This window comes from Bemisia tabaci, chromosome 6 (genome assembly GCF_918797505.1).
Source record: "Bemisia tabaci chromosome 6, PGI_BMITA_v3".
Taxonomy (NCBI): Eukaryota; Metazoa; Arthropoda; class Insecta; order Hemiptera; family Aleyrodidae; genus Bemisia; species Bemisia tabaci.
The window spans coordinates 42,398,838-42,423,572 of record NC_092798.1 but is presented as its reverse complement, the minus strand read 5'-3'; the positions used below and the strand labels follow the sequence as shown (position 1 = coordinate 42,423,572).

The following is a 24,735-nucleotide window of genomic DNA, read 5'->3' as shown; positions in this document are numbered from 1 at the left end:
TAACCTAACCGAACCGAACCTAACCTAACCTAACTCGAAATTTTTTTATAAAAAAAATATGCTCAATTTTGCATTTTTGCAAATTTAGCATCTCAAAAAAGAAAAATTGAATGATCCATAGTATGGCAAGTTTTTTACATGCAAAATTTTTCAAAAAAATATGCTCAATTTTGCATTTTTGCAAATTTTGCACCTCAAAAAAGGAAAAATTGAATGATCCATAGTATGGCAAGTTTTTTACATGCAAAATTGTTTTAAAAAAAATATGCTCAATTTTGTATTTTTGCAAATTTTGCATCTCAAAAAAGGAAAAATTGAACGATCAATACTATGACATGTTCTCTCCTATGTGCTTAGATCGATGCAGTGTTGCACTAGGATCAACTGGTGCAAACGAGGCACTAAGCGAGAACATTGACCGCACCAATTCCCCCTGATCCTTTTGAATACCCCGATGAATGTGGCAGTCACGGAAGCAATTCGGTTTTCGGCCGTGACCGACTTTTACTCCGATGTAAATTAACCGAAATTGTGCACATGCACAGGCGAATGCATCATCAAGTTGTCAATTCTCACTCGATTTAATAACGGTTTGATTTGCGGCTATAATTTCTCTTGATGAAGCGAGTACTTCGTACGGACGAATCCATCCTTCGCGGTCAATTCCAATAGTCACGGCGTGTTAATGAATGGGGTGAAGGGAAGAATGGCGCTCTTTTCTTCAATTTTCCTCATGGAATCATAGACCGAGCATATCGGAAAAGAAACAAGTCATATATATATTTATTTATTTATTTATTTATTTTTTTTTTTTGGGGGGGGGGGGGAGGAGTTAGTGTGAGCTTCGGTCAAATATGTAAGTCAAAAAATATCTCTGATTTAAAAATAAACGTTGGTCTAAATTTCTGAGAGCAGGTCTGCCGCGTCAAAATTCAAATAATTTATTCTTCAAACAAACACATTGGATGTAGAGTCCATACTCTTGAAAATATTGACAAGAAAAAATACTCTTGATTCAATCAGATATTTGCTTAACTCAAAAGGAAATCCGCTCAAATTAAGAGGCTTGGTTCTTGATGTAAACAAAAATCCTATTGAATTAAGATATTTTTTCTTGTCGATGTTTTTAAAGAGTCTGGACTCTAGATCCAATGTGTTTTTTTTTCCAATGTTGGTACGGAAAACCATGCTTGAAATGACATCGAGTACGACCTACGACTCGCAAGAAACTTGACAGCAAATTTTCTACTCTCTTGAAAATTTTCGGTTCGGATTTGTTCATTTGCCTTGCCTAAAAAACTACAGCCGAACATTGAACCCCCCCCCCCCCCCCCCCCGTGGTTTATAACGAAAGAATGCAATACGAACATAAAGCAACACAAATAACTAACAAAACAGACAGCACGCACTGCCTGACCTAAGATCCACTCGCTATACAAATACTAACCTCGAGTGAATGAATCAAATGAATCAGCAACAGTGGCGAGGAGCAAGTAATTGATTTTCGATATTTCTCCATTTGAAACTGTTCTAAAGAATCGATTATTAAGGTGTTCGCTGCGAACACCCTGTATATCGATCTTTTTCCACATATTTAAAGGATAGACCAATCGATATATCGCAAATCACGTCACGTCACTGATTAGCAAATATATTTTTAAAAGAACATATAACGTAGGTACCGCACCGGCAAAAATAGAATTTTGCCAGAGTATAATTTTTTTTGAAAAATAAACTCTCCTTTTCTAGTAACATTATATTGGTTAAAATGAACGACTACTAATCAGAATTCGCATTTATTTTCCTCTTCTTTGTAAGTGAATACTTTTCTCAAAGAGGAACAGGATTTCTGTTCACGACTAATGAGCCTCCTCTCTGGATTGAGGATGGAAGCTAAAAAGAGATACATGAATTCAACTTAATTAAATCTCTCATTTCGAAAACGACCCAACTCGGGTTTTTTACGATGTTCATTTTTTGCATAGAAACACTGCTGTTCTGCCTGTTACGCAGTTTTTATCGTATCCTGAAAAATTTTATTTTTCTGAGATAGGTCGCTTTCTAACTGAGATTCAATTTTCAAACATCTTCGTCCAAGAATTTTTCGAACATATCTCTACGGGGGCACAACAATTATTAATGTGTTAATCTTAACATTCAATTATAATTACGTATAAACAATCTTTCAACTAATTTCCAATTTTTCATCTGTTTCAGCCTCAAGCGGCGGCGCAATCACTGGTGAGTCTTTCAATCATTTTTTCTTTCGGTTAAATTGCATCAACTCTCCAAACCACTGTAGGGAATGTTACTTTTTTTTCATCGACCTCTGGAAGTAGATGCGCCTAATGGGGCTAGTAAGGCACAGCCAAATGGGCAGACACTCTGTGCGTATGTTTGCACAAAAATGTCGATGAGCACATCAGAAATGTCTTAAAGCCACTCCTAAACAAACAATTGGGCGGTTACAAGATCCAGGTTGGTTGGTCGGTTGGTTGGTAGATAAATACATTTAGGAATTTCCCTGAAAATAGGTGTTGAAAAAAGGTGCGCCTTCAATTTCGTATGATACTGTGCAACAACTCTGTTGTGAAATAGTTGCTTGAGGTGCTGTGGCACGCTGCGGCGCGGCGCCCGGCTGGCCAGCGCGCACTGGCCCCTTCAAACCTAAGGGGATACTTCAAGCATTGCGCACTGCGTGAAGTATCCCCTTAGGTTTGTAGGCGCCAGTAGAGCCGCTTTGCACCGGGAGAACGCTCTGTGTTAGACTCTAATTTATATACTCGCAGAGTCAGCGTTTTTCAATATTGCTTACTTCTCCGAAACAAAAACAAAAGAAAGAGTCAGTCTAACTTCATCTCACGTTTCCTAATGTTCTCTTATGTTTTGAGAAGAGAATATACGGAGAAATACACGATTTAACCCCTTTACTCCTCCTGTGAGTTAATCCTAGATTATGAAGAACAGACCAAAAAAGCTCAGATTTTAAAGATTCTTCGTAATCTGTTTTAATAATCGAACATCAGAGAAAATTCTTCATTCCCCTTTCAAAAGAACGTAACTGCATTTCACAATTGCCAAACCCCTCGCAAATTGCATTTTGATCAGGAAAAATCTCGGGAATTTTCGACGGAAAATTTCATTGATTTTTTTTGCTCTTATGTAAAAATCAGAAGAAATTTAACAAAAATTCCATAAAAAGTACATTCCTGTAAAAATTGAATTGTTTGAGGAAAATTTGCAACCTTGGAATGGAGTTACGCTCAGGAAACGACGAATTTGACCGTGTTAAGCAGAAAGGAACCAAATCACATCAGCTGTTGCCAAATTTAATTGGGCAGTTTAATTATTTACATGAAAACTGTTGTGTAGATTTTTGTGCAAATTTCAGTGAACTTTTAGCTTAGTACGAAGCTAATTCCTCAAAATTTTCAATGGAATTTGCATGAACGACCTCTTGTAAAGAATTAAAGTATGCAGTTAAATTTGGCAGTAGCTGATGTTGCTTGCTTACTTTCTGCTAAACGCGGTCCAATTAGACAACGTCTTCAGATGTAGTTAAGCTACTTCTGCGATCACATCCGTCCAATTATCGTTAAATCCTTTCAATTGATATCTTTGCAGTAGTCAAAAAAGGTCTCGCATACAGCTGATACATAGAATCCTTCTACGTGAAATATCCTGAAGAAAAGTGGATTGTGCCCATGGCTTTGTGCTCGCGGCGAATAACATTTCCCGTCCTGACAGAAATAATAAAACCCTGAATGTTGCGCGCGTTGTGGCGTGGCCTTTAAAATAGTTTATTTGCCAAAATAGAGGAGTTCCCGACTCGGGGGGCACTATCATCAAATACAAACGAGACTGAGCTGGAGTTAGCATAGGAAGAGTCGATTTGATAGCGTGACTCGGCTGATGAATTGCAGCGACCATGACGTTCATGACTGCCGATTAGACGGTGCTCGCCGTCGTCGTGTGCCAGTGCCCCCATCGGGCCGCGCCGGGCTGGCAGGCAACCCTCCCGGCACTCGGGTCCAACGTTGCCGCACACCTATTCCCATCCATCCCGTGACCCGTACAAAGACAAATCTATACTACAAGCTCCGAGACCTCCTAAATTTGCGTATTTGGTAACGGTTAGTTCCAGCGTTCTACCGGGCCGATTTTCGTGATTCTTGCGGCTTTCGACGGCAATTGTCTCCAGACGAGCCCGATTTATTCCGATTTTGAAAATATGACCCAGGTTTGTTTACCTTACGTGGTAAAGTTGCGAATTTTCCAATTGAAACAATGTAATTATTAACATAGTTTGTTTGAGCGTTCTACTAAGCCGTTTTCCATGATTTTTGCAGTTATCGACAGATGATAGTCTCTAGACGAGCCCGCTGTAATAAGAATTTGAAAATAGGACCCAGTTTCTTTCATATTAGAGGAGACCAGAAAGCTTAGAAAGGGGGGCGGCATTATTTGAAATTCCCGCCAATGAGAAATGGCGGGAATTTCAAACATTTTGTGCGCAATTTCACCAGAAGTTCCTGAAAATTGCATGGAAAAATATTCACAACGTTCCGCAAAGAAAAAGAATTCTATAGGATGAAATTTCGTGACTCTTAAATGTTTGTACGGCGTTCTTCCTTAGCATGTTAGTGTTGATAAACCGCGCTGATGGAGTTTTTAAATACTGATAAAATACTATATGTTTAAAATTACCATATAAATTGTGTCCTTATAAACTATTAATTATCAAAAGTCTTACAATCAGCCAATAGGCGTGGTATATTTATAATTAAGAAATGATTTAGCTAATTAAGTAATGAGAATACGGATGATATTGGGTATGATTATACTATATACCGGTAACTAAGAGTTCCCAATGAACACCAATATGTTCTGATGATTTTACCAAAGTTCTAACTCAGTGCAAGAGTGGTAAAACGTAGTGACCTCACCATCCTCATCAATACACAATAATACAAGATAGATGCGATTTTCTAGTAAAAAAGATCAGTTGACCAATGCTCAAACAAATTGATGGGAATTAATTGATCATTGATAATGGTCAGTAAAACTGAGTATTGAACTTGGCTGAACTTCTCGCATTAATAATAAGTGATATCGACTATGTTTTGACGTTTAAAATTCAGCAGATCTTATACAAATTCTTAAATCAATTCTAAATTCAATTTCCAAGCTCAAAAAGAAATCTTTAAGTTAAGGTCTGACTACAGGTACAACATTTGAATACGGGCGAATATAAAGTTTTTAAATACCGATGCTAGGACTAAGTGAGATTTGGAACTACCACTCTCTTTTTGTGTCGTAGTATCTTGATTTATTTTGCGAGGAAAGTTCCGCACTCTTAAAGAATGTCTGAAATTCTTAATATGTTGGAGCGTCTTGAATTTTGTATGATACTGTGTAACACCTCTGTTGTGGTATAGTTGCTTGAGGCGCCGTGGCACGCTGCGGCGCCCGGCCGGCCGGCCAGCGCGCACTTGCCCTTACAAATCTAAGGGGATACTTCAAACATTGCGCATAGCGTGAGGTATCCCCTTAGGTTTGTAGGGGCCAGTGCGCGCTCCGCACCGGTATCACGCCGCTCAGCTCTGTGTTAGGCTCTAATTTTATACTCGCTGGTCAGCGTTTTTTAACTGATGATTTTGAAATGTTTGCATACTTTGCATGAATTATAATCATTTAAATTGATGAAAAAATATGTCATGAAGGAAAATTAATGTGTGTTTTGTAAATATTAAGGTGGTTCCGTGTCCAATTTAATGATTTTCAGAGCATTATTTTAATTTTATCCTTAATGCATTGTGCTTTTACTGTGCTGCAGCGTAGTGTACGCGCAACCAAATGCTCAAAATTGGACGTATTTGACTCTAAAAAATCGATCTACAAATGAGTTTAAACCAAAGATTGCGTGCTTTTTGGTTTTTTCCTATTTTATTCATTTTGTACTGTTTCTCTAGACGCAACGCTACGGCTCATTCAGATTATTATCGATGTCATCGCTTGGAAAATGTTTTACAAATATTTACTAAGTTTTAAAAATGTATTTTTTTTAAAAAAATGAAGTAATATTTTCATTTAAGAAAGGGTATGTATAAGGTAGATTTTAAATCGAAAATTTTAAGGACAGAAATAAAACCAAGTATTCCCTAATGACAATTTGTAAGGATTAATCAAAAGAAGGAGGTATCATTTCATTACAAAAATGATTTACTACATATATAACAACGCCTCCTTCTCTCTCAATTTTCTCATTCCGATATTGTGAGTATAATTTTACATACGGACTAAAATATAGCGCTTGTGACAAGTCACTGTTGCTTATTTCACGTAAGTACGCAAACTACCGGACAAAACAGGTGCGCAGACAAAAAATCGTTGACGGAATGTCCTGCAACCCTTATAATACGTAATTTAAGAGAACAGTATTCTATTGAAAAGCCCGCAGAACAGAGTTTTGATATGTAGGTTTGTGAAAATGTCAGAAATCATAGATACATCAATTTGAAGAGGCAACGTAAGACCGGGAATGCGGAGTTAAGGGTCTTAATTATTAAACTTTCTTAAAAAGCTTTGAAAATGATCGACTAGGTGCCTCTGACTTGAGTTACCAACGTGATACGCTCTTATCAATAGATACCACTATTTTAACTCAAAGGGGCTTTTTTTGCCTGCGCACTAAAATTTAGGCAAACTGGACGCCCATGTATGTATTTATATGTAAAAATTTATGGCACTCACTTGTGCTGAATTTCGCGGTGCACACATTAATTTTCCTTCATAACATATTTTTTCATCAATTTAAATGATTATAATTCATGCAAAGTATGCAAGCATTTCAAAATCATGAGTTGAAAAACGCTGACCAGCGAGTATAAAAATTAGAGCCTAACACAGAGCTGAGCGGCGTGATACCGGTGCGGAGCGCTTACTGGCCCCTACAAACCTAAGGGGATACTTCACGCAGTGCGCAATGTTTGAAGTATCTCCTTAGGTTTGTAGGGGCCAAGGCGCGCTGGCCGGCCGGCGCCGCGCCGCAGCGTGCCACTGCGGCGCACTATTCCAACTACGCAGCCAACTACGCCAACTACGGTCCAGCAACTATTTCACAACAGTTTCACAGTCACAAATTCATACCTTGTCTAGTGGCTCATTATAAATTCAACTTCAGAAGTGATTGGGAGCATTTTGAATTCGGTCTACCTTTAATACAGAAGCTTCATGAGTACAGCCTCATTACATTCGGGAAAGAAGAAGGAGGTTAAAACCCCGATCTATTAGACGGCACTGTCCGACTTCAGATCGTTTTGACGAAAATGTTGGATTTACAAGCTACTTGGTGTTACATCACTTTGAAATTTCGAAGCTTTACCGAAATTATGGTTATTTTAACTTCCTTCTATCCGAGTTATTGTTTCTAATTTTTCACTTAACGGCCTCCATCCGCGGGTGTCTTCAATTATTATCAAAATAAATCAAGAGTTGGTTTCACGTTTGAATTTGATAATCGGATTCCGTCCTCTGCGCCATCTGCGGAAGCAATCACTCGTCGCCACCATTGAAACTTTAAAAGCACCCCATAAACTGTTACGATCCTAGCTTCCGAAAAAATTACCGCATCACGCAACCGCTTAACCTGATCCGCAAACTCGCAAACAGCTTAATTTTACGCGATGAGAGAGCGCCAATATTTGCGTCCTTGAAGGGGAGGGGGAGTGGGAGGGGAGCTATTGGATGAGTAAGCTGATACATCACTCATAAAATATTATCGCCCCCGGGGACGAATTCGAGGCGGAGTGATTTCAATTTTGCGGTGCTGCCATCTGGTGAGGAACACCCCGAACCGGCGGGGACTTTATCACCAAAGCGGCTGTTCCTGTTATGCGCTTGTCTGTGAACATAAGTAGATACATAGCTCCGAGCGATCACCTTTTTTTGGCAAAGTAATGGAATTTTAATGGAAAAACGAACGGGGAATGTGCGGATATTATGAGGGGTTTGGCAACCTCGATTTTACGAGCTTATACCTTGAACCGCGGCCCAGCGTGGCAGCGGGATTCGTAATTGATTTGTAATCGACTGATGGTCGGATTGAACTCTTGTTGACCGGTATTATTATCCATTGAGTAATGCGACTCTCTAATCAGTTATAATTGTGTCCTTTCTCCCTGCGACACGACCGCAAGTTACGCGCCGATTGTTTTAATTTTCATCCGTTGATTACACTGTCAAACTTTTGAAACAAGGACACGAGTTCTGGTGTCTAGATTTGGTGAAATTTGGATCTCTAAATCCGGAAATTACGTCCATTCTTTTTAATAGCCTTCGTTTTCTCCTTCAACCCTTGTTTGTATAGGTTTTCAGGTGCAAATAGGGTGAATTTTGTCGTTTTCTGGACGAAATGTAAAATACAAGTAAAAAATGAACAAATTAAATTTCAATACTGCAAAATTTTGACTCGCAAATTTTACACTTACCTGAAAACTGTTTGGCATTTCTAACTCAATATTTAAATTATTTTTACTCTAATTGCATGCGAAGATCAGACTTCGGAATGGATACGTTCTTTCGTTTGAAGAACGACGACATAGTAGGGGTTGGACTTGGAAATAATACAGGGAAAAAGAAGTAGAGATTGATGGATCATATAGGTATTTCCAATTAATTATGACTGTACCTCAATAAATTCAGATTACTTACCCAAATTTTGCGGTGCTACCAGAATTAATTGGAAATGACCATACTATCCAAAGAATTGGAGGAGTACCAAAATTTTCGGGGATACCCCTTTCCACTTGTTTCCTGTGAGACCAATAAAAAGTATGATATTATTTCCAGACATAGTGACCCAAAATTAATAAGGCTAAGCCATCAGAAAGCATATCCTTTTTTTTCATTGGACAGTGAAACCAGCTACTCTGACCGCTTTTTGAGAAACAATAGTGGTTGGATGAAAAAATGGAGGCTGCAAAAAAAAAAAAAAAAAAAAAAAAAAAAAAAAAAAACCGATACCATCTGTGAACTTGATCCTCAAACTTAAGCTATGTTAAATTTGAACTTCGGTTTAAGTTTCAGCTTAAACAATGTATCGAGCTAAAAAAGGCACAGTTTTCTGCGATTATGTAGCATCGTGTCCATGATATTGGACTCCATGCTCACCCTTGATATATTTGCCTGCTCATCTCGTCCAAGATTTTGGACTCCATGCTCATCGCTAAACTTCTCACTTCTTTGCTTGAGCATGGAGTCCAATAGCAAGTAGACCTTTTCTAGTTTAATAGTTCATCATGATCGAAAATCGTATACCTCTCTTATCTAATCTAACTTGAACCCAACCTAATCTAACCTAACCTAACCTAACCTAACCTAACCTAACCTAACCTAACCTAACCTAACCTAACCTACCTAACCTACCTAACCTAACCAATGCACAATTTTTTACGAAAACACTTTTTTACGTCTTTATTTCACAAAAATTGTCTGAATAAATTTTTGGACCATATGCTCTTGTGTTGTCAGAGAATACCTACCTACATCCCACAATTTTGGACGCTATGCTCACTTCGATTTTTCTAAAAAATTATCCCTCATTAAAGTGAGCATGGAGTCCAAGATCTTGGACGTGATGAGCAACCGGACATTATATAGGTGATCATGGAGTCCAATATCATGGACGCGATGCTACATTACCTTTTCTGCGGTTTTCTGAAATGTATAAAAAGTGACTTGGTACCTTTAAATGCTACACGCCTCACTTGTCCAATGATCCAGAATGCAGTGGAGCGTAATGTTTCCCGAGGTCCACTCACTTTTCACTCGATTATTTTAATCTCTTAATTCCTGCTCTCCGTGCCGCGGTCGACACCTCGATTGTTAAATCCGTATCGAATGATCTTGATAGATTAATAGCATTACTAAGATAGGACTTTATCGATGAAGGTCATTCGATAAAATCGAGGTGGAGGATAGGCAGAATAAATTAGAACACTCCGGACCGACCGATGGCCATAAAATACCCGACAGGGAAAAATGTTAACGCAGCGCATTGCGGCATGCATTGCAGCGTAAAAGCGATGCCTTGCCGGGATCGGCGCTCGCTTTAATGGCGTAATTTTACGGTAGGAATGATACCCCTCGCCGTATAAACACTTTTATTGGGTTTGAATCATAACATTACGAGGTACGTGTGTTGAATCTCGCCGGGGAGAATAATTGCACGGAGGTCTTGAAGTGCAGCCCACATAAATTATTCGATTTTATTTCTCCGTGGGGATTGTGGTGAGAGTCCGACGCCTTTCTGATCGTGGTGAATCAACGGTTAAAATGTTTTGGTTTCTGGGATCGACCGCTAAATTTATATTTTTACGGCTAAATTCATACGGTAGTGACTAATTCAAATTTGTTTACCGTTAGTTCTGTAGTCAGAGTACAATATCGGTCTTAATTGACCCTGTTGATTTTCGGAGTATTCGGTATCTCCTTTCGAAAATTGATATAGGTAGGAGGTAAAACAGACGATTCCGATAGATTAACTAGAAGCCCAATGGACCACTAGATAAGGTACGAATTTCAGCATTCTGATACATGTTTCTTAACAAAAATTTTACGTAAAACACGATGCGCACAACGAAAATTACCGAAATTAACTCCTTACGAAGATATTTAATGATTCTTAATGCGTGAATTCAAACCACCCGCTCATGAAAACACAATGCTCTACGTGATTCACATCGCGCGCTAAACGTTATCATGACAGTCTCTGCGATATAAAAATCTGGCAACCTCAATCTTGACGCTTTGGCTCAGTTATAGCAAATTGCTAATAGTTTGAACAACACATGTTGGGAAATGAACATTGCTCGATTGAGAAGCTTGCTGAAACCGTTGTAGTGGGCGATTTGACTCACGTAGAGTTTTGAGTTTCTTGTGAGCGGGCAGTTCAAATTCCTCGTAACCAATGTGAAATAAAAACGTTAATATCTTCGTTAGGAGTTGGTTTCCGTAATTTTCGTTGTGAGAGTCGTTTTTTACGTGAAATTCTGGTTAAGAAACATGTATCAGATTGCTTAAATTCGTACCTTGTTTAGTGGTCCATTTATTGGATAATATGGTAATTTCCAATTAATTGCGATGGTACCACAACTTAAATTAGGGTAGTACCGTAATATTTGGATTAGTAACCTAATTCATTGGGGTGCTACCACAATTTTTTAAGCTCAAGGTGGGTTTTAACCCCTACCTCTTCTTTTTCCGTGTATTACAATCATTGATCAATACTAACAGACTCTTGCCCTTTGCCGTTGAGAACTGACATGCCGTGCTAAGAAAGAACGCCATATGAACATTCGAGAGTTGCCAAATTTCCTTCTATAGAACGCTCATTTATAAGGAAAAGTAATGACAATTTTTACTTGAGATTTTCAGGAGCTATGGGCAAAATTGCGCACAAAATTATCTGAAAATTTAGAAAAAAAATATTCATAAGTTTACCGGGAAATTTGTGTTTCATCAAATGAAATTTGGCAAAGCCTGGAGGCTCATACGGCGTTTTGCCTTAGCATACCATTAATGTCCTTTCCCTCGCCAACGATCACAAATTGAAAGTTTGAAAGGGACGAATCATGACAAGTTAACTTCTGGAGAAAGGTTAATTTTTCCGTGAGGACTCTCATGCGTAAACGAGACCCCTGGCATGAAAATTCGTAACCTCATTTGCTCGGGAGCACCGCACAGTGGATCGAGTCAATAGGAGAGGTCGGACAATATTTGGAAACTTTAAAAGCTTGTACAGTAGCCGCTCGATAATTCGACGGCGACACTGATCCCCTTGCGGAAGTGGCGTAAATTCGAAAAATTCAGTGTATTTTTATCCCCTCGGTAATTTGAATTTTTCGGTGGGAAAACGGCTTGTGACAAGCTTTGTAATTCGAAATATTTGTGCCCGGCGCTCTATAATTCGAAGTCTCGAGGTGGTTATTTTGATGTAAATACATATGTCAATGCCTGACGGACGGAGAACTGAGGAATTTACAATTAAATCCTCTGATTATCTGATTCAAATTATAGAGCGTTCGGTTCCACCACTTCAAATCATAGAGCTAATTTGAAACTCTATTTATTTCGAATTTTTTCGTAACCACTCTCCATAATTCTAAATCTCGCCCATTCGAAAACTCGTTATTTCGAAGAAAATCCCTGGTCCCTCCAACTTCGATTTATCGAGCGGCTACTTTAAATCCGTTTATACAAAATTTTGAGGTTCTAAAATTGGTTTCCTTGTAAAAATGTCCTCTGAAAGCACCCCTTGAGATTTAAAATACGACGAAATAAACATGAAAATTTGCATGTGTAGTCAAAAATTTCATGTCCGACCTCTCTAATTGACTCGATGCACTGTGCGCGGGCGCTTCCCGAAACAAGGATTCGCACAAGTGAAAGCTCCCGGGCCCGGGCGGGCGGGGACCCGAGTGGATTTCGAGGGGAAGTCCTCGCGCCCTCGCGTCCCTGCCGCATCCCGAGGAACTTTTAAATATCAATATTTGCATTTTCTCTGACAACACTCTTGAAACGTGTCCCGGGAGGAGGTCCCCGCCGGAGCTCCTCGACGCGCCACTGCCTCTCCCAACAGTCTTGCCATTCTTCCTCCACCCACTATTATTCTCGCATTTTTTGACTAGTTTTTCTTATGGTTTAGTTTTTTCTCGCTAGTTTTAGATCAGAACTTGTTAAGAAGATTTGAAACACTGGAAAAGAACCCAGGCCGTAGGATCCGTATACTTAATTACTTACGGGCTAGACATATCGTTCGCGTTCTGGAGTTCAAAAAAAATTTTTTTGAAATTTTTTTTTTATAAAAAATTTAAAAAAAATTGCTGCACCCCAATTACTGCTGTCATTCTAGATGGATCAAAGATTCCGGGATTTGGAATTTTTTTTCAAAAGCGGGCGAAAAAACTAGAAACAAGTTCATTTTAGAGAGATTTCTAATAAATTCGATACATTGAATGGTTTACACGATTTGACACCATTTTAAAAGTTTGTTATGATCACGAAAATTCTGAGGTTAAACTGAGAAATGTGAGAAATGGCGGAGAGAGCCAACAAGGTCAGGCTACAGACGAAGTTCCATTCACGGGGAAAAGAAAAATGAGAAAATCCAGAACCGCAGACTCTGTGCTCCAGCACGTTCAGCGGACGACAACGATAAAAAAGATTAAATTATAATGATGTACAGCTTTCATATCGTTGGCGGGTAGAGATTTTGCCCTACCATTCCAGTCCGTACTTTAGCACAGCCGGCAACTGTCATCGACACATTCTGACTATGCTCAGCAACATTTTATCTGCATTCCACCACAACCATGTGGCATAGTAGCACAGTCGATTTTATTTTTCCCCGTGCTGTCAATATTTTGATCGATATACCTCAAAATTGCGTGGGCCAAAAAACCAGGACTGGCAACCCATTTCCATCAGTATCTGGCAAATTATTGGTGACTCATATTACGCTATTTACGGTTTAAAATAACGCATTATTTTAAGATATTGACTAAAATGTTGACGGCTTAATGGTTAGAAATCGCTGATTCAGAGGAAATGGCAATAGAATAAACTAAGGGGAGGGGGTGCTTCATATCCTCTAACAGCCACTTCACAGGTCCCCGTAAGTTAAAACTGCCGTGCCAAGAAAAAACGCCGTATGAACATTCGAGAGTTGCCAAATTTCCTTCCGATAAAATGTTTATTTTGAAAGAAAGCCATGCTTGTACTTCCTTAAAATTTTCAGATATTATAGATTAAACTGCGAACAATATTTTCCGAAAATTCGGAATAAAAATACGCATAACTTTTCCAATACATTCGTATTTTGTGAAAGGAAACGTGGCAATGCCTGATGGCTCATATACGGCGCACAGTGGATCGAGTCAATTAGAGAGGCCCGACATGAAATTTTTAACAGAAACTGCAAATGTTGGTGTTTATTTCGTCACATTTTACATTTTAAGGGGTGCTTAGGGCAGGGAATTTTACAAGAAAACCAATGAAACCACTTTTGGAACCTCAAAGTTTTCTATAGACGGAGTTAACAGCGTTTACAGTTTCCAAATGTTGTCCAACTTCTCCTATCCACGGAAAGATATTAAATGTTGATTTAGCATTTATACTGTTAAAAAGATGTCCGACAAGTTTCAAATGCTGATTTTACATTTTAACAAATGCTAACGTAACTACGCCCACTGCAAAACGTACAAATTAAAATGTTATGTTAGCATTTTTGTATTGTAAAATCAGCATTTGAAACTTGTCGGACATCTTTTTAACAGCATAAATGCTAAATTAACATTGAATTTTTTCCGTCCGACTCGATCCACTGTGCGGCGTTCTTCCTTAGCACGGCAGAAAATAGAAGTGTCCAAAAAAGGAGCAAAATTCCAGGAATCTCAGTTTCGAGAAGTTTCAAATCTCGAAAATTCGGGATTAATTTCTGGGGAATGGCAGCGATGACCCCACGCCCGGGCGACGAAACGGAAAAGTGGGGATTTGCGTGCCTATCTGCCAACGAGCTTTCCCGCCCGGGACGCTCGGCCATAACCGCGCATCTGCGCCCGGGTTCCGGGTGGAGTTGTGCGGTTTTGCCGGGGGCGTTGTTCCATTCTTTCTTCCGCTCGTTCCGGCTCGCGCCTTCGGCGGGCTTTAATCCCGTTAGGCCTGTGTCAAAATTATTCCCCGACTCTGCACAATTTCATTTTCGTCCGGGTCCTCTAATTTATTCCGCGCTGTCTCCCCAGACGTTCCGCTCCGTAAAACGGATCTCCCCGGTGATTTTTTTCGCGCATCTGGGGGTCGATCGAGGTTGGAGGAGGGCGCGGGTTGGAGATGATAGAACAAAAGGAAGTCTCAAGAGCTGCGACGATTTGCACGGTCTGCATTGCTCAACATTTTAGAATACCTCGGAGTAGAATTCGGAGCCTGCGGGCTGATGGACCACTATAGACAAGGTCAGAATTTAAGCGAATCTGATGCATGTTTCACTGGAAAAAAAAAAACACATTGAGAGTCCAGACTCTTAAAAACATCGACAAGAAAAAATACTCTTGATTCAATCGAATTTTTGCTTAAATCAAGAATCAAGCCTCTTAATTTGAGCGGATTTCCCTCTGATTTAGGCAAAAATCTGATTGAATCAAGAGTATTTTTTCTTGTCAATTTTTCAAGAGTCTGGACTCCAGATCCAATGTGTTTTTTTCAAGTGCTCTTAACCAGAATCCCACGTCGAACACGATTCGCACAACGAAAGCGACTGAAACCAACTCCTAACGAAGATTTTAACGTTTTTATTTCACATTGGCTACGAGGAATTTAAACTGCCCGCTCACAAGAAACTCAAAGCTCTACGTGAGTCACATCAGAGCAGTTTCAGCAAGCTTCTCAGTCGAGCAATGTTCATTTCCCACCATGTGTATTTCAAACTATAAGCAATTTGCTATAGCTGAGCCAAAGCGTCAAGATTGAGGTTGCCAGATTTTTATATCGCAGAGACTGTCATGGTAACGTTCGGCGCGCGATGTGAATCACCTAGAGCATCGAGTTTTCATGAGCGGGTGGTTTAAATTCACGCATCAAGAATCATTAAATATCTTTGGAATGAGTTAATTTCGGTAATTTTTGTTGTCCGCGTCGTATTCTACGTGACATTTTAGTTAAGAAACATGTATCAGGATGCTGAAATTCGCACCTTGTCTAGTGGTCCATCATGTCTATTGGTGCCGATCTAATGACATGAATTAATCCGAGATGGTTTCTGTACAGGCGTATGCAACATTACAAACGAGGAACTTCATTTAAAAAAAAAATACACTTTTAAAACGTGGTAAATATTTGTAAAACATTTTCCAAGCGATGACATCTATATTAATCCGAATGAGCTGCAGTTGTGTGTCGAGAAACAATACAAACATGAATGAAAGAGGAAAACACCAAAAAGCACGCAATCTTTGGTTTAAACTCATTTGTAGGTCGATTTTTTAGTGTCAAATACGTCCAATTTTGAGCTTTTGGTTGTGCGTACACTACGCTGCAGCGCAATAAAAGCCCAATGTATAAAGGATAAAATTAAAATGCTTTGAAAATCATTAAATTTGACAAGGAACGACTTTAATATTTACAAAACACACATTAATTTTCCTTCGTAACATATTTTTTCATCAATTTAAATGATTATAGTTCATGCAAAGTATGCAAACATTTCAAAATCATGAGTTGAAAAACTCTGACTATGCGAGTATAAAAATTGGAGCCTATCACAGAGCTACCGTTGCGGAGCGCGCACTGGACCCTACAAACCTAAGGGGATACTTCACGCAGTGCGCAATGCTTGAAGTATCCACTTAGGTTTGTAGGGGGCAGTGCGCGCTGGCCGGCCGGGCACCGCCGCGCCGCGTCGCAGCATGCCACGGCGCCTCAAGCAACTATTTCACAACAGAGGTGTTGCACAGTATCATACGAAATTGAAGGCACTCCATCACATTAAGAATTTCAGACATTCTTTTAGAGTACGGAATTTTCCTCGCAAAATAAATCAAGATACTATAACGGTTTCAGCAAGCTTCTCAATCGAGCAAGGTTCATTTCCCACCATGTGTTGTTCAAACTATTAGCAACTCGGTATAGCTGATCCAAAGCGTCAATATTGAGGTTGCCAATTTTTTTTTATCGCAGAGACTGTCATGGTAACGTTTAGCGCGTTATGTGAATCACGTAGAGCATTGAGTTTTCATGAGTGGGTGGTTTGAATTCACGCATCAGGAATCATTGAATATCTTCGTAAGGAGTTAATTCCGGCAATTTTGATCGTGCACATCGTGTTCTACATGAAATGTTATTTACGAAACATGTATCAGAATGCTAAAGTTCGTACCTTGTTTAGTGGTCCATTATTGAAATTGGTTGCCAACGCTATAGACAATGAGGACAAGAAGTATATGGAGGGATCCTATTGGTGTAAGTGGGTGGTTGTAATGGACATAGGAGGTAAGTTTTGGACTAACTAATGGCAACCCACGGGCGACCTTATAGTTAGTCCATCATTTTCTCCCTTAGTCTATAAGAACCACTCATCTTAACCCTTTGTTGCACGGTGGTATACATGTCATACCACTTCGGTTTTTAATTTTTACAGCGCTGCCAATGTGATGAGCGGACTCAACTACTGAATCATTGGGTCCAATATACCTCTGGTTATCATTGCTAAATGGTATGACCATTCATTTTTACAAAATGACATGGCTACAGCGTATTGTATGTCATGAAAACCCGGTATTTTAGGTTATGTCGGATCCGCATTGTTTTTCTTCGAGTCGTGTGTGAAAAATAGGTGTTATTTTTTAGATAAATGTGATTCTCTAATCTAACTAGCCGTAATTTAGTAGGTGCATTGCAGTTTTTACTTGATTTTTCATTTTGGTCGATTTTCTGAGCTGAAATAAAGTGGTATGACAGTTATACCACCGCACACACAGCATTTTGTAGATAACTCAATTTTCTGTGCATTCTCGAGGAAATCTTTCTCCCCGTTTCAAGTTTTGATCCCAATGTCACTCGAGAACCGACATTTCCTTGTCCTAAGCGTATTTCTCGGGTGAAGGGTGAAGCTACTACCTCTCAAATTCAGTCGCCATCTTGGATTTGGGGCACCCTCTTTGACCGGGGTTTTTTTATGACTGCATGCTTGAAATGTGCGACTAAAGTGATATAAGAATTGAAATCTAACTTGTCTAATCACATAAAATCCAAAAAATGCTCCCTCCTACCTTTCAAAATTGGCAGCCATCTTGGATTTCGGGTACCCCCTTTGAAAAGGAGGCCTTTATGACTTCATATATGAAATTCACAACAAAAATCTTATCAGAATTGATATCTGATATTGATATCAGATGCCTGATCACGTAAGAATTTAAAAAATACACCCTCCTGCCTTTCAAATTTGACCGCCATCTTGGCTTTTGGGACACCCTCTTTGACCGGGGGGGGGGGGGGTTGGTTGGTGGGGGTGTATGACTTTATATATAATGTGGGTGACCAAAGTGACATTGGAATTGATACCTAACTTGCCTAATCACTTATAATTTCAAAAAATGCACCCTCCTGCCTTTTAGATTTGGCCGCCATCTTGGATTTAGGGTACCCTCTTCGACCAGGAGGCATTTATGACTACATATAAAATTTACGAAAAAGGTACATCAGAATTGATATTTCAGGTGTCTGATCAAGTAAAAATTTAAAAAATACACCTTGCTGTCTTTCAAATTCGGCCGCCATCTTGGATTTGGGGCACTGTTGTGGATTGGAGGGCTTTTATGACTTCACATTTGAAATCGACGACCAAATTTACATCAGAATTGATACCTCACTTGCCCAATAACGTAAAATTTTTAAAAAAAATGCACCCTTCTGCCTTTCAAATTTAGTCGCCATCTTTGATTTGGGGCTTTTTCGTTGACCGGGGGGCTATTATGACTTCTTATATGAAATTCTGAATCCTAATATGGAATTTTGGACCAAAATTTCATAAGAATTGATATCTCACTTGCCTAATCACGTAAAAATTTACAAAATGCACCCTCCTGCCTTTCAAAGTCAGATATATTGAATTCGGGGCAGTATCTTTGACTGTGGAGGGGGGGTGGCTGTTCTGACTTCATACATTAAATTTACTACCAAAATGACCCAGAAAATGATACCTCACATGCCACTCTTTATTGACCACAAATATTCTTTAGTTTTTTCCTGCCCCCCCCCCCCCTCCCACAAAAAAATAAGTTTCCCCTGGAACTTCAAATATACACCCCTTTTTCTTTTTCTTCTTTTCCCCCATTCCTTCCACCTAATTCTGTGTAGTCACAAAGTTTTTGGATTTTGACCTTTTTCATATTCATTTAAAAAAAATTTTGCTTATGTTTGAAATTTCAATTTTGATTTTTTTTTATTTATATTTATTTTCATCTTGACTGCCGTTCTCCACTCGCTGGAACCCCCCCCCCCTCCTAAACCTGACCCAAAAATGATATATGTGATAATCGATATTACTAAAATTAGAAAGTTGAAATCATACATACATACAAATGTACTCTATGTACTAAAATCCAATGTGGTCAGCAAAGTGGTATGACAGTTATACCACCGCACAATGACAAACCTGGAACGTCAGTGTGCGGTGGTATGACAGTTCTACCACTTTTCCTACCCCTACAGAATTTTTCAGAAGGGATGAAAAAAAATTTTGAAGCGTTTTTTGTGCTTATCTTTATCATTAAATTTGAACCATAACATTTTTTTTAAAAAAATGAAATTTTTTTTTTCCGTGCAACAAAGGGTTAACCAATAGGGTCCCACTCATTACTCCTTATATCTGCTTTGTCTATAGCTTTGTCCATCAATTTAACAATCAGCATGCAGATGCAAAATTCAGAGGCAATTCTCACAAGTTGGCAATACTGGATTTCATCTCTTTAAATATGATCGTCTTGGAGGGGCGAGACCTTACGGGGGAAATAATTTCTGTGGAGTGAAATTAGTTGAGTTAGGTAGGAAAAACGGATTTTGGGATTTCAAAGGAAACGCTCTTCAATGTCTTAAAGAATAATTTAAGAAGTGCCATGTCTCTACCACTCTCCAATTGGTTTATCAGTTTTTAGCTTTCTCGTGCTGATGACGTCATTTACCACGTTTTAGTACTTTTTTCTTAGGGCTCTATTCGCTTACAGACCGACAAATGAACCTAGCAAGCATGATTTCGGTACAACTCGCTGGCAATTGAATGTTGAAGTCTAAAGTCCCCAAAAAGCTTCAATCTTCAGCTGCTTTTATCGCTGCAACAGGAAATTGAACCAGTTAAAAAATTCAACGTAGGAAGAAATTACGCAGTCAATTTCACGGAATAAGTCGGAAGTTGCGCTGAGGAATTAAGAAACTTTCACCTTCTTGGTTCTGACCTCGAAAAAGTTAACTTCTCTCCTCTTTCAATGCCGTTCGAAAACCTCTTTTAGCAAGTTTTATTACAGTAAGTTCTCTGAAATGGAGGGAGATAACCCCTGTGGAGGGAACGAATAAGGGCGTAAAAGTAAATGTCAAATGTCACCCACTTTTTTCTTTATTTTCACATTACAGCTAGAATCTGCAATCACCCAAACGTCACATAATAAACGTCTTATAATTTGATCTAGTTTGACTCAAAGTGTCAACGCTTTCACTTTGACCCAAAATTTACTGAAATTACTCAGAGATTATGATTCTGCTTACAATGCTCTGCGTGCCCTTTTTGTACAACTATTAAATTCAACAAATCATGAAGAGACCAAACTGACACAGAGGTATCGATGCACAAGATATCGGTTATTGCTTATGTAATGAGAGATTGAACATGAATATGCCTCCGTTAACTCCATTATCGGAACGATCATTGCGAAATAAATGATCTCGCTTATCATAATCCTCCTCCTCCTAACTGTGTTACACGAGCTGATCAGTATTGAGCAAAAAGGAAAGACGGGAATAGGTCGACGACATCTCCCTTTCCGTCAAAGCACAGCTGATTCACATACACGACTGAACCCATAAAACAATAATTCACACCTTCACATTTGCATTATCTGATTGCTTCTCGTGCATTACTGATGGGTGAGATTATAAAGAAGAAGAAAATAATAATACAGTAATCTCTCTCTATAACGAGAACTCAAGGGACCGGCTGATTTCTTCACCATAGAGAGGTTCTCGTTAAAACGATAGTCGATCAGGGAAGGGCGGATGGGCTTCGACATCAATGGCTCAATAGACTAAGATACCATTCAGAGGCTCAAAATATTTTACAATCCCTTGATCCTAGGATTGCAGGTTCAGGGTGCACACAGGTTCGGGGTGCCGGAAATGGTGTAGATTGCGGTAGGTCTGGCCCCAAGATATTACGCAGTTTCATCAATTAAAGCGCGCACTGTAGTGAACGCGCAATGCATGAAGTATTTCTACACTCTTGTAGGCGCTCATAAGCTCATCGCGCTGCCCGGCGGAGACTGCACTGTATTTGGCGGAATGCGTGAAGTATTCTTGGAGTCTTGTAGGTGCTCATGAGCTTACGGCGCTGACCGGCGCAGACTGCACTGTATTTGGCGCAATGCGTGAAGTATTCTTGGAGTTTTGTAGGCTGCGCTCATGAGCCTACGGCGCTGACCGGCAACTGCACTGTGTTTGTCGCAATGCGTGAAGTATTCCTGCCTTCGTGTAAACGCTTATATGCGTTTCACGCTGACCGGCGGCCGCACTATATTTAGTAAAACTAGAAACAATGAAACAGCATCAGATTTTAAAGAAACTGAAGAAACAGAGGAGATGATTAGTCGGAAGGGGTAAAATTGATAGAATAGCTCATGCAGAGTGCAGACAAAAATATTCGAATAAAGTGTTTATCGAAAATTAAATGAAAAAAGAAGCAGAAAATAATGCAAATTTTCACCCGTGATAAGGAGACTTATATCGGAGGAAAATTTTGACGTAGAGATACAGCGTGAATTTTGCCAGTAAAGGATTTCTCCGAAGAAATTGAAAAGGAATTAAGGGCAGATTTGCGCAAACAAGTGAATAAGTTCTCACCTAAGAATATAAAACTACACTTCTTCAAAAAAATGGAAAATATTGAAAAGGAATAGGCTAAAAGCAGGTAAACCGCAAGGTGTAAATATAGCTGTGATCTCATCTCTGACGCAGCAACGCACCATCCAGAGTGCATTGTAAAGTTGTATTATGGTTTTTATTCTGATTTGCTTCATACTGAAACGGATAATTTAAATTTTTAGAAATGGTTTCAACGTACCTGCATATGCAAATTATCATTTTTCATTGAATGAATTGCCAGAAGCCAGTTTACATATTTCAGAAAAGACACTGAAGTCAAAATTACTTAAAATATCCGTATAGTGAATTATAATATTCATTAAGGACCGTCCTGGAAATAGTTTGGTATTCTATAGTCCTTTTCTCAAAAGATCCGACTCGAGTTCAATTATCGTTAAATTCATTCCGGAGTTATTTTATCACTTACATTGACTTCAAAGTTCTTAGTTTCCGTTTTCAAGGTACTCTAATAATCGAATTCGCCGTTTCATTAACACTTTTCAGAAGGAGAAAAATCGAGAAAAAGCAATAGCCCCAGTTTTTTTCTGAGTTTCATGCTATTACATTCACCCGAACGCGCAACACCATAGCAAAAAAAAATCCCATAACAATTTTCTTTTTTTCTGCGGCTGCACAGTCATAAATACACTCTGTGAAACAGATAATTTTTCGGTTATAAGAACTCCACGACGTAAGAACTCCATTCCACCGTCCTACTTACAACAGCAATTTTCCCGAGTCCTTCCTACGAAGTACCACGCCATTCCATCCTTCCACCCAACACTTCCAGATAAAAGAATTTCCTCCGACCGCTCCCCTTTTCCCTGCGGTGTCACAACCTCGCAGACACCGCGCAAACCTGATAATTTTTTCGATCGTAAGAACCCACGCTTCAGAGCTCCCCTGACCTCTCCCACTGGCCTACTTACGACTGCTATTTTCCACAGTTTATGGCAAAACCACAGACTCCAATCTACCCTCTCACCCCGCCCCCACCCTCGATGAGTGAATCAAATTGTCCGAATCATTAGAACGCGGGACAGAGGCGGAGATTAGCGCGACGGCCTGGTTCTTCCGCGAGGATCGCGCTATGCAAGTCTGTAAAATACAACCTAACCAACCAAGAACCTCGTAAGTGCAATGGCAAACCCATTTCAGATACGTGGTTACTGCCCGGCTCAGCGGAATACCGGCGCATTGTTCGACCAGGATTTACGGTGCAGGTCTGGAGCCCGTCCAACCACCCACTCCCCCCCTCAACCCTCTCGTGTCGTCTCTTGCGACCCTCCGCGAAGACACCTTTCCCCCTTTTAAAAAGGCATGGGTGCTCCAGTTTCGCTGAGTTTCGTTTTTTGCCCCGCCGAGATTGCGGTGGGGTTGAGAGCTTGTGCTCCCGGGCCCGTTTCGCGTCGCGTGATATTCGGGATTTTTCGGGCGTTCGTGCAACGTAGCGCGGGGACCGGGGGTGGAAAGGCGACGGAGGGGGTGAAAAAAACATTTTTAAAAGTTTCTCGCGGTTATTAAGCTCGGGCTGGTTCTCATTTCGCCGCCGTTGTTTTGACTATCTCAGATAAGGTCCCGCGGCTTTGTCGTGGAAAAAAGACGTTGGGTAGTACCACCTCGAAAAGGAGGACTCTCCGACTGGTTTTCGAGCGATTTCGCGTGGAGAGGAATCGCCAGGAGGTGGGATTCGACGGTCCGAAAAACTTGCCATTCACTAAAAAAAAAAAAAAAAAACACATGGGATCCAGAGTCCAGACTTTTGAAAACATTTAAAAGAAAAAAAATACTCTCGATTCAATCGGATTTTTGCTTGAATCAAAACGAAATCCGCTTAAATTAAGAGGCTTGGTTCTTGATTTAAGCTAAATTCTGATTGAATCAAGAGTACTTTTTCTTGTCGGTGTTTTTAAGAGTCTGGACTCTAGATCCAATGTGTTTTTTTTTTTTTTTTTTCCAGTGTAAGAAATCGGTCATGGCTCCTAAAAAATGAGGGCTCTGCGCCAACGTGACCCCTAAAAATTGCTCCATCCCTACCCAAAAAAGGCCTAATTTCATTGTTTGGTGATTTTTCGAAATTTCCCTCAAGTTACAGCTATTAGTCCTGTAACTAAGACATCTTGCGTTAAACGCTTTACTAAATGCGCCGTGATATATAGGCAACAAGTCAATTTGGCCCCTAAAATTCGAGCTTGATGCGCCACATGGCTCCTGAAACTCAAGGGTGAGTTTCGAACACTGAACCTGAAACGTACCTATGTTTCACTTACTCCGGCGACCGGACGGGGCGCACGGTCGTGTTTGACATTTCGCAGCCGACTATCCTGAAAACCTGAGCGTCGCTCAATTTGCGCGCCACGGAACGGGGATAAATTCACGAGGCGGCCGGGCATTCCCTTGAATAAATGAACAGGCTCGGGGCCGGGGCGAAAAATTCGGAATTGCGCGGGGAGTACGTAGCGTGGCATTCGGCGGCGCGGTAACGGGACGACGGAGAGTTACTGCCGTGCTAAGGAAGAACGCCGTACAAGCCATCAGGCGTTGCCAAATTTCCCCTGGCAAATCACTCATTTGCAGGAAAATTTTTCAATATATGTCCACAAATTTCTCAGAAAATTTTGTTTGTTATTTGAGCTAAAACGTCTGAAAATTTCAAGGAAAAATACTCATGATTTTCCTCAAGAATAAACATTTTATCGAATGAAATTTGGCAACTCTCGAATGTTCATACGGCGTTCTTCTTTAGCGCGGCGGAGTACGAGCAGGGACGTCAACACCGCGCCAGGGCCGAGCATGAAAACAAACAGATTCGTGCCGAGTGAGGGATTAATTGGTTTCGGAGACACGGCCTGGGGCGACCGGCCCGAATCAATGGCTTGTGAGGAATGTAATTGAACAGATAACCGCGCCGTTGCCGCTTTTTACGGGATCCGATTTCATTCTTCCTCGAGAAAATAACGATCAGAGGCAATATATTGTAGAGACTCTGCGCTGTGATCTTCCCTCTATGAGCCGTAAAAGTTACTCGCGGAAGTGGCGATCAGATTCGCCGAATGA

At 40.0% G+C, this 24,735-nt stretch overlaps 1 protein-coding gene and 1 long non-coding RNA gene across 2 annotated transcripts in view; one reads left to right on the top strand and one right to left on the bottom strand.

The window, feature by feature from the left end:
* Positions 1–24,735, top strand: part of LOC109036476 (sodium/potassium/calcium exchanger Nckx30C) — a 173,337-nt gene that overhangs the window by 54,581 nt on the left and 94,021 nt on the right. Inside the window, exon 2 of the mRNA XM_019050716.2 lies at positions 2,218–2,241. Coding sequence (XP_018906261.2) covers positions 2,218–2,241 — 24 coding nt within the window. The remainder of the gene's footprint in view (positions 1–2,217; positions 2,242–24,735) is intronic.
* Positions 19,760–24,735, bottom strand: part of LOC109036479 (uncharacterized) — a 117,100-nt gene continuing 112,124 nt past the window's right edge. Inside the window, exon 4 of the long non-coding RNA XR_002009370.2 lies at positions 19,760–19,880. This is a non-coding gene — a long non-coding RNA (uncharacterized lncRNA). The remainder of the gene's footprint in view (positions 19,881–24,735) is intronic.